The 11,051-nt window shown below is 40.2% G+C and overlaps 1 protein-coding gene across 3 annotated transcripts; it reads left to right on the top strand.

Annotated features, from left to right (window-relative positions):
* Nucleotides 1-102: 102 nt before the first annotated feature.
* LOC130436991 (protein NLRC3-like) lies at nucleotides 103-9,668 on the top strand. 3 transcript variants are annotated; one of them, XM_056768068.1, is made up of 8 exons: nucleotides 103-231; nucleotides 1,606-1,704; nucleotides 2,553-4,422; nucleotides 4,501-4,674; nucleotides 4,786-4,956; nucleotides 7,256-7,302; nucleotides 7,385-9,240; nucleotides 9,402-9,668. In XM_056768068.1, exons 2-7 carry the CDS (start codon nucleotides 1,680-1,682, stop codon nucleotides 7,912-7,914), a joined length of 2,817 nt encoding a protein of 938 aa, XP_056624046.1. In that variant the 5' UTR covers nucleotides 103-231; nucleotides 1,606-1,679; the 3' UTR covers nucleotides 7,915-9,240; nucleotides 9,402-9,668. The 3 variants fall into 3 exon arrangements, with proteins under 3 accessions (XP_056624046.1, XP_056624063.1, XP_056624055.1); XM_056768085.1 differs by lacking the exon at nucleotides 9,402-9,668 and adding an exon at nucleotides 6,647-6,758 and having other exon boundaries at nucleotides 7,385-7,475; XM_056768077.1 differs by lacking the exon at nucleotides 9,402-9,668 and having other exon boundaries at nucleotides 6,647-7,302; nucleotides 7,385-7,486.
* The last annotated feature ends 1,383 nt before the right edge of the window (nucleotides 9,669-11,051 follow it).

Genomic DNA, 11,051 nt, shown 5'->3' with positions numbered 1-11,051 from the left:
AACAGGGAGGAACATCAAGAGCACAACTGAGACTCTAAAGATCTCCATCTCGTCACACGTTGAGTTGATGATGTCATCGCAGTTTACATCATCGGAAGGAGTTTAAAATAGGGGTGGGACTTATAAACCCCATTATTCTGCTTGGGTGTGAACTAAAATGTAATAAGAGAGGAGACGCCATTACGAGACTACCCTACAACCTTCAAAGAGGATTTAAAAAGACGTCGTGTGGTAAGTTCGTCAAGTATAAATATATAAACTAACTTCTGTCACTTGTGTTTCTGCGCTTTCTTACTTTGGATTTTAAACGCGCCGTTTCTTCACGTGCGCACCCGAATGGTCAAGCAACTCTTAAGAAAGTTAAACGAAGTGGTTTTTATATTTATTTGGACTTCCCTGTTGTAATTGAAACAACAGTAATTCTTTTCTGTCAAGATATTTGAATGTCATACTGTCTGGATGAAAAAAAGTACTTTATTCACATACGATTTTCCATCTCTTATTATCTGCAAGCAGAAGTTTGCGACTTCACCAAAAGTTAGATCGAGACAGGAACCTGTTCCATAAACTGCTCAGACTAATCTAGACTAGTCTGTTTTTATTCTTCAAAACTGGCCATAACATCTTTCATAGGGCTAAACGAAAAGTAAGACTTATCAGTCCTAACTATTTGCTTGTCATTGAGAGTTGTTAAGACCCTGTAAAAGTACCAGAGAAATAAAAAAAATGTTGTTTTTTCATGAAAAATTGCAGCGTTAATTGTAAATAGATTTCCCAACTTGGGTAATTCTCTTTTTAAAAGCCGCGTCCCTTTATACTCATTCGATAAAATCTGAAAATGCACTTCTGTCCTGTAGTGACTATCTTAAAGTCCTAGTGAAATAAAAAAGTACAATTCTTCTTTTTTCATGAAATATTGCAGCGTTTATAGTAAATCATTTATCAATGTGGGTCAGTTTCGATATAAAATTCATCACCCTCATAATCTTCGGTTGAAATCTGAAAATGGTCTTTCGCCCTGAAATTACTATCCAAGATGTAAATTAGACGGTTTGGGCGGTTAAGTCTAACCTTAAAATGCATGCATTTATGTATCTTTTTCAATTTTGTAAAACAAGTCAGTTAATAAAATAATTTATATAAGTTTATATGATTTATTTGAATTGACTAAGAGTCGTTTTGTGAATCACTTAACTAATCAAGGTTGATATAAGATATAGCAAGGGATTAATAATAGGTAATTTAAGACTTATTGGAGAGAGTAATTTGTACAGTAATCTCATTACTCTACTGAATATGTCATTAGTAATTCTGAAAAATGAATTAATTACGAGTAACTTACCCAACACTGGCTTCCCGTTCCATTTCACAAGGCAACGGCTGTTTTAATACATCTTGTGTCATCACAACAGGCTGTTCAACCGCACCACCGTTTCCGTTTCAAAAAAGTTTTGCACGTTTTTTCGGGAGTGAACGCAGCCCTTCAAGTCTCAAACTTCCATGTAAACGCGTTTTCTGCATTGCCGGTGTATTGATATGCATGTAAACATGTGAAAAGAGGTTTATTTTATAAGCAGATTTTTTACCATTTATTTTGTGACCTAGAGCATCATCTCCAGAACCCAGCAGTGTGTCAATGAGGAGTCATCAGTCCATGTTGAAGCCCATAGAACTCTGTAATGGAGCAGGGACCTCTGACCCCAGGTACAGTAAAGGATGTCAGACTTAAGCTGTAACCTCTATGCCGTAGGGAACGTGCTGGTTTTCCTTTTTCTGCGTCATTGTCTGCGTCGACATATAATGACCGTTAGTCGTCAGTATCCACGAGCGTGTTGCTTGTGTAACCAAGACAAGGGCCGAAGAAGCAGCAGCTTGTTGTTTACGTTGATGGAGAAGCATTATCAGTGATAGCGGCAAGTAAACAGTTTGTTACATCTTAAGTTGTTAAACATAGAAGAAAAAAACATTTAATTCTGAAAAGTCTACGAGTAAACGCAACACTATCGCAGAGTTTTTTTAACCAGAAGAAGGGGTTCAAGGAGACCAATCACAGCACTCTGTGTCAAATTGACGCATTGTTACATTTTTTGAAGAGGTTCAAATTTATGCATGTGTCATTTATACATGTGACAAATCCTTTTGTTATCAAAAGCTGATTAATTCTGATCGGTCAATTACCGTGTTTTATTCATAAAAAAACACAGCTGTGACAGCTGCACCTAACAATTTTGGGTAGGTACAGCACCCTAAGCAATGTATAACCAAACATTCTGTTGCTGTTCAGTCAACCAATGACGTCATTTCCAGCGTCCTCTCAAACTGTATTGCTTAAATATTCACACATTAATAAAACAACATATTCAAAAGCAAGTGACCCAACCTATTCAAAGAAACTATTAACCAAAATACCAGTAAATGGACATGGTCATGCTCGCATTGCTTTTGAATAAATTCTTTCAAGTTTTACTTCATAATTATTCCGTGGAAAATTTGTGATGTTTTCCAGTAGTAATTATCCTGACTGTCGTTGTATGTTTCTGTTCTTTTCTCAGAAGTGGGGAGATCATCCTGTCAGACGCTTAGCAGACAGGACACCACTGAATCAGACCTCCCTGAGGGGACTGAGGACGAGCAGCAGGATTTTCTCAAGTCAGTGGATGATGTTCTGCAGAGAGTGAAAGACAAACACAAAAGCATCATGAAGAACAAGTATGAGAGTTTATTTGAGGGAATCAAAGCACAAGAGAATCAAACACTCCTGAAGAAAATTTACACACAGCTGTACATCATAGAGGGAGAGAGTGAAGGAGTGAATGAAGAACATGAGGTTTTACACATGGAGAAAAAGCCCAGAAGAACACAAGACTTACAAGACTCTCCAATCTACTGCAATGACATCTTTAAAGCTCAATCACATCAAAGAGACAAAATCAAGAGTGTTCTTACTAAAGGCATCGCTGGAATTGGAAAAACAGTCTCTGTGCACAAGTTCATTCTGGATTGGGCCGAGGGAACAGCCAATCAGGACGTAGATTTCATGTTCCTGCTTCCGTTTCGAGAGCTGAACTTGATTCGAGAGCATCGCTACAGTCTTCACAAACTTCTGCTGGACTTTCATCCTGAACTTCAAGATGTGGACTCAAAGGTTTATGAGGAGTGTAAAGTTGTGTTCATCTTTGATGGTCTGGATGAAAGCAGAATGACTATGATGTTTTCAGACAGTGAGAAAGTTTCTGATGTGACTGACACTTCATCAGTGGCTGTGTTGATGTCAAACCTCATGAAAGGAGATCTGCTTCCCGCTGCTATCATCTGGATCACCTCTAGACCAGCAGCAGCCAATCAGATCCCCTCCAAATACATCACGCGTGTGACAGAAATCCAGGGATTCAATGACGCTCAGAAGGAGGAATATTTCAGGAAGAGAAACAGCGACGAGCATCAAGCCAGCAGAATCATGTCACACATTAGAAGAGCGAGAAGCCTCCACATCATGTGTCACATACCAGTCTTCTGTTGGATCTCATCCACTGTGCTTCAGAAGATCCTGACACAAGATCACAGTGAAGAAATCCCCAAAACTCTGAGTGAAATGTACATCCACTTCCTGCTGATTCAGATGAAGATGAAGAATGAGAAGTATGATCCAGAGAGAGATCCAGAGATCAACAGAGAAGTGATTGTGAAACTGGCTGAAGTGGCTTTCAAACAGCTGATGAAGGGCAATGTGATGTTCTATGAGGAGGATCTGAGAGAGTGTGGGATAGACATCACTGACGCCTCGCTGTATTCTGGCATCTGTACTGAGATCTTTAAGGAGGAATCTGTCATTCATCAGAGGAAGATCTACAGCTTCATACATCTCAGTCTTCAGGAGTTCCTCGCTGCATTCTACTGGTTTCACTGCTGTACATGCAGTTCTCTCACAGCGCTTGGAGATTTTCAACCATTGTATAATCTGCTTAAAGGTGCAGTAGCTAAAGCTCTTGAGAGTGAAACTGGTCATCTGGATCTTTTCTTGAGATTTCTGTTGGGCATCTCACTGGAGTCAAATCAGAGACTCTTACAGGATCTACTGACACACACAGTGGACACATCACAAACCATCAAGAAAACCACACGGTACATTAAAGGCAAAATACAAAATTTGAACATTTCTGACTGCATCTCCACTGGAAGATCCATCAATCTGTTCTTGTGTCTGTCTGAAGTGAATGATCAGACTCTGTACAGAGAGATTGAAGAGTTTGTGAGATCAGACAAACACTCAAAGAAACTCTCTGCTACTCACTGTTCAGCAATAGCCTACATGCTTCAGATGTCAGAGGAGGTGATGGATGAGTTTGATCTGAAGAAATACAACACAACACAGGAGGGCAGAAGAAGACTCACACCAGCTGTCAACAACTGCACAAGAGCTCTGTGAGTATTACAGTCATGTTTAGGGAAGAGACTGAATGTGACAAGTAAAGTTTTTCTAAAATTGTTAATTTCTTTCAGACTTGCTGACTGTAATCTCACAGTTGAGTCGTGTAAAATCATCTCTTCAGCTCTTCAATCTTCAGATTCTCCTCTGAGAGAGCTTGATGTGAGTAACAATGATCTTCAGGATTCAGGAGTGAAGCTGATCTCTGATGCTCTCAAGAACACAAACTGTCAACTTCAGATACTGAGGTTTGTAAGAGTAAAACTGAAGACCTTTAGCAGGTTCACCAGTGTAACTACAATATTTAAGTCCTTCAAAAAGTGGTCATGATCTTAACTTTTATATCGGTGTGTTTGTAGGTTATCAGGTTGTATGGTGACAGATGAAGGATGTTGTTATTTGGCTTCAGCTCTGAGTTCAAACCCGTCACACCTGAGAGAACTCGACCTGAGCTACAATCACCCACAACACTCAACACTTCAGCTGCTCGCTTATCAAGATGATCCAAACTACACACTCAACAAACTCAAGTATGAAACACAACACTAATTCTGACATATACTGTCACTTCAGCTGCTCTCTCATACACTCAATGATATAAAAGTTACTGTAACCAGAACAAATTCCTTATAAAACTCCTATGAAGCCGATTCTGAGACGTTCTGCCAGCAGTCTGTGGGCGTAACGTCTGAGGCTGATACTTATACAAACTACACACTAAACAAACGCATGCACGCAAAATACAATAATTGAATGTCTAAAAAGTGCTTTTCTATACAGAGCTTTAGACTAGTCCTAGACTAAAGTAAATGTTAGAGCTGTCTAAACTGAAAACTATTTGCAGGGAAGTAGCAAAATGCAGTTGTGGCCTAGTATGTGTAAACTGAACTGCAAATAAGGTTCTTTCACTCAACTTGACTCCGTTAAATCATCTTAAAAGAGTCATCTTGATGCATTGAGTTAAGTAAGAGAGTACATGAATATTACGTAGTGTCTTTATGACTGCACACTACAGATTATATGCAGTGTTGAAGTGATGATTGAGTCATTAATGATGAACACCTGCTGTTTTAAAACTCAATCACTGAAGAAAACAAGAACAGAAAACACAACAACAACTATTTATTTAGATGTATATGAAGAAGAGATTAACATAATGAAAGTCAAGAGCTCTACTAAAACATACACTGATCACTATATTAGTGACATTAAACCAAACCTTTTTTTGATAATATATATACCTGATCAAAAACCTTCTGACTAACATATTTTATACACAGATGAAATCATATGAAAGTGGCGTCTGTAGTAAGTCAAGATTGTAATGGTGTTTGTGTTTAATTCTCTCCTGGTGAGATCTTGACAACAACAAGATGATTCTGTTCAGATTTTTCCTCTTCAGGGGTCCAGAAATGCTACTAAACCGGTCGCATTTGCGTCCAAAGACTTTCCTCGTAAGAGCGCCTGACTCAGCTTTTTCGAGCATGCTCAGCACCAGTGGTCTTCTCTATATAGAATGAGCGCCTGCAGAAAACTCCATGTCAATAACAACCGATTAAATCCGTCGAATTCCAAGTATACAAACACAACATAAATGCATTACTATGTGCTGTTTGCCATGACAGATTTTAGTGAGCCTGACAAAGAACAATGTGATATTTGAGACGTTTAAAACCAAAACAGTCAACAGTCGTCTTATCATCAATCAATAACAAAGCTTATCTACCTCCTTTTAAATTAGCAGAACCAAATCTGCTATCAAGTGCATTACAATATACAGTATAGACAGGCAGCATTTAAGGCTATTCGAATACATTTACACAAATTTGTTTTTGTGGACAAATGTAAAAACATACTATTCTGTGGAATTCTGCAGGATTTTCCAAAATTTTAGTGCAGGATTAACATGAAAGTCTACAGATTTCGTATGGTCTTGTTTATGAGGAAAAACAACTTGAATACAACTTTGACCTATGAGAGGTAAGATGTACACACAACAGGATAACTAAAAGAAGGTCATTTAAAAATGTAAGTTCATGTTATGTGGCTCTTAAAAAAAGAATCTGCTGCCTGTGTTCATTCCCAAACAATTTTAACTGGAGATGAACTGACTGAACTTGCAAATTTATTCACTAACGTAGATGGCACTTAATGAAAAAAGAAACCGGTACACAAGGTGGCGCAGCGCAACTTTATGCTTCTTACACTTGCTTGTCACAGAAGAAGAACTCATCTTGCCTCCTCGTGGTCAATGTGTGCTCGGCAAAACCCTTTTGGGCTTGAGCGCCACCAAGTCGTGTTTCAGCAGCTTGTGTAACTTCAGCAGCTCCAGGCAAGTGAACAAAAGCAGAAATCTCATTGGTTGGACAATTTTTTACCCGTGGGTCAAACCGTAAGAACGAATCGAGGTGTTAAAAAAAACAGCTTTTAGACTTACAATTTTGTGCGTCGGTATGCAAACTCACATTGGCGTCCCTTTGTTTAGTAAGGAGGCGTTAAACGTCAGAAGAATTTTTCTACTTGGGGACATATCTAGAAATGTATTCAGTACCATTGTTATGTCTCAAAATGCACAGAAGTAATGTTTTTTTGTAAGGCGTGATTGTAAAGCTACTTAAATATTCTAAATTAAACAAGCCTAGTCCTGGAGTAATCTAATCCCTTTCTGGGAAAATGGCTACAAAATGTTTGCAGCCAAACTTTGCCAAGAACATAAAATTCACCATGAATCTTTTGGTGAAAATCAGCATATCAGCATCTTGACAGTAGACGTATATCATTTCAGCCAGTAAGTGTTTTTAATGTGCGACTGTTTGTATGTATTTTTAGTTTAGACTATGGAGGACTTTGCAGGGTTAAACCGGGACTGCAGAAATGTAAGTTTTTCTCTCACACATTTATACCTTTTACATGTTCTAATCTCTTGTAGATGTTTTAATGCTGTCGTTTTTCGGTCAGATTTCTGTGATCTCTCACTGGATCCAAACACAGCCAACGTTCACCTCATGCTGTCTGAAGAGAACAAAAAGGTCACATATGTGAAAGATCCTCAGCCGTATCCTGATCATCCAGACAGATTTGAAGGTGTCCCGAAGGTTCTGAGTACAGAGAGTCTGACTGGACGCTGTTACTGGGAGGCTGAATGGAAAGTGTGGGCCCGTATAGCCGTGAGCTATAAAGAAACCAGCAGGAAAGAAGGCAGTAATAGTATATTTGGACTTGATGACAAATCCTGGAGTATTTTCTGCAATACCAATGGATTTAACGTTTGGCACAACAATACATCCAAGAACATACCTGCTATTTCATCTCCATCTAATAGAGTAGGAGTGTATGTGGATTGTTCTGCCGGCATTTTGTCCTTCTACAGCGTCTCTGACACACAAACACTCACACACTTACACACATTCAACACAACATTTACTGAACCTCTATATGCTGGATTTGCAATCAATATACTCAACTCTTCAGTGTTTCTGTGTAAATAAACACACACACACATTATTGTCAAGTATTATTTATCATTTGTAATATCGTGTGTACATTTTTTAATGGCACAATAAAGACCAAGTCAAACTAAAATGATGCTGGTAACTTAATGATGGTAATTTTGTCAGCAGGGATGGCCACAGTAAGTGATGTAGTATTCGAGACCGGCTGTCTTTGGTCTCGGTCTTGTCTTGGTCTCAGACTTAGTGGTCTCTGGATTTTATTTCAAGACCACAACTGTGGGAATTAGATTAAATTGCTGGTGCAATGCTGGTGCACTCTCACTGTCGCAAGAGTATCCAGCTTTTGACTATCATACTGTACTAGTCATTGGGGTCGAAGAACTGTTTGGCATTCATCTAAATTTCATTCTCTGTGTTCAACCAAACAAAGATATTTAGGTATGGAACGCCACGTATTTCATGACAGTATTTTCATTTTTGGGTCAACTATCCCTTTAATATTTGTTGAAAGTAATTAGTGCTGGGCCGCAGTGAGACTCTTATCGCGCGATAAAAAAAGGTCGCCGTTAATCTATTCTCAAAGTCGTGTTGGGAGCTGGGTCTATACTACGCAAGCTATGATGACTTTCACCTTGATATTTTTTTTAGCGCGGATGTATACCTAGCCAAATTACAATGTAGGGGGCGGGAACGAGTCTTCAAAACCGTATGCCTAACGTTACTGTGAAATTACTACATCACATTGACGCGTTAACATGGATGCTGCTGTGAAGTCGCCGGGTTTGCTTCAGGGAAAGTTTATTTTTAAGAAGCTTCCTAATGGAAACCTCGATAAAACTTAGGTTATTTGCACCTTGTGTAATGCGGAATTGGCTTACTGTAGGAGTTCTTCAAGTCTAAAGTACCACCTGACCGCTAAGCATCCCTTAGCTAATGCGGAAGATGCCGGGCCAAGCACTGATGTAGTGCAGGAGAAAAGTGGTCGTCGTCAAACTACTATGTCTGAGTTCAACCGAGTCAAGCCCGTCAGCACAGCTCTATCAGCCAAGCTAATTAATCTCCTCGCTCAGTGGATTGCCACCAGCTGCCGGCCCATCAGCGTGGTTGAAGATGATGGGCTCGAGCTTGTTCTCCAGGCGGCCACAGGTGACCCATTTTACAAACTACCTGCGAGGCGAACTATCATGAGGAGAATACATGACCAGTACGCCGCAGAGAAAGCCGCAAAATATGAGAAGATGGTAGAGGCTAGGTTTTTAGCACTGACTGGCGACCATTGGACATCTGTCAAAAATGAAAACTACCTCGGCGTTACTGTACACCTCATCGATGCCAGCTGGGAAATTCACTCGTTCGCTTTAGGTAGGCTACGTTATGTAATTTTAAATTACATAATTTAATTTACTTACTTAGTCGATTAATTACCACGACACCACAAATTACCACCACATTATGTTTGCTTCTTGATGATTGCTAGTTGTTAGTAGTGAATATATTTCTTATCTACTTTGTCTGTCCGTTAGGTGTGATGAAAACAGAGGAGCGTCACTTTGCAGAAGCGTGTGCCAGGCAGTTTCTCGACGTCGCTAATCAGTGGGGGATAGCTGACAAAATCAGCTCTATTGGAACAGACAGGTGGTCCAGACAGGTGGTTTTGATGGTGCACTGGCCAAGTGCCGTAAAGTGGTCGGACATTTCAAACACAGTCCGGCCAACTCAGACGAGCTGAATGTCCAGCAAGCCTCCCTTGGACAAGTTCAGGAGCCACTCGTGCAAGATGTTCAAACACGGTGGAATTCCACCCTAGAGATGATCAAGCGTGTGAGGCACAACAGAGACGCACTGCACACAACGCTTTCTCAGCAGAAGCACAATCTGGCCCTCCCAACAAATGCTGAATATGAGAAGTTGGCAAAGCTAGAGAAACTGCTGGAGCCATGCAGGTATGGTCTACAACGATAGCGTGTTCATGAATTGGCATACAAGTTCTTTTAAATGTCACTTTGTATTTAAGAACCACGCCCTTAAATGTAATGTGATTAAGAACTTTAAAAATGTGTAATCTGAGTTAAATTAATTAGTAATTAGTTATTTATTGCTCTGTTTCTATCTGTCTGTCTGTCTGTCTATGTGTGTGTGTGTGTGTGTGTGTGTGTGTGCGTGTGTGTGTGTGTGTGTGTGTGTGTGTGTGTGTGTCTGTCTCTCTGTGTAGGTACATCACTGAGCTCCTTGGTGGGGATAAGTATGTATCCTGCTCTGTGGTTCTACCTGCCTTGTGCCACCTCCAGCAAGCGATGAGGATCTCAGATGATGATCCTGCCTATATTGTGCGATTCAAGGCTGCCTTCACCAAGGACCTCAACCAGCGGAAGGAGAATCTAAACCTGGAATGGCTTAAGGTATGTCAGACTGACCAGAAGATAACTGCATTGTTTGACCGATCTACTGGCTTAACAGTCTATAATGTTCAATGAATAGATGAATGAGTCATGAAGAAATATGGAGGTTGGATTTGGAAAGTGAAATTTTCATAAATCAATAATAATTATTTTTTATTTATCAAAGGTGGCAACTGCTCTAGATCCACGATTTAAGGACCTCAAGTGTTTGCCCAGAGCAGAGAGGGAGCCAGTGTGGGCAAAGCTAAGTGAGTTGGTGAAGGGAGAAGAACCTGCTCTGGAGCCACTCGGGGAGGAGAACCCTGAGCCACCCAAGAAGAAAACAGCCCTGCTACTGATAGGATCAGACTCCGAATCAGATGAGGAGACACCAGAAGCCAAAACTGCGGAGAGGTACAAGGTAGAGTCCAGTGCCAGTCTAGATCAGTGTCCACTGAAGTGGTGGTCGGAGCATTCTGCTGTCTATGGTAGGCTGGCCCACATTGCCCGTAGATACTTGGGGACTCCTGCCACAACTGTCCCATGTGAGAGACTTTTTTCTTTAGCCGGCCATATTGTGCAGAAGAGGAGATCTAGTTTGTCTCCAGAAAATGTGAACAAGCTGTTCTGCCTGAGTGACTGGTGGAAGAAGGAGAAATAGAGCTTGGACTGATTGAGACAAAGCTACTGACTGTAAACAGTTCATCACAACCTCTTTAATTAAAAAATTAATCTATGCCCACCACTAAAAGTAATTTGGATGTCACCATGGTGGTCCGTGTTTCCTTGAGTTGG

This window comes from Triplophysa dalaica, chromosome 2 (genome assembly GCF_015846415.1).
Source record: "Triplophysa dalaica isolate WHDGS20190420 chromosome 2, ASM1584641v1, whole genome shotgun sequence".
NCBI classification, from domain to species: domain Eukaryota; kingdom Metazoa; phylum Chordata; class Actinopteri; order Cypriniformes; family Nemacheilidae; genus Triplophysa; species Triplophysa dalaica.
This window is presented reverse-complemented; position numbering and strand designations above follow the sequence as displayed.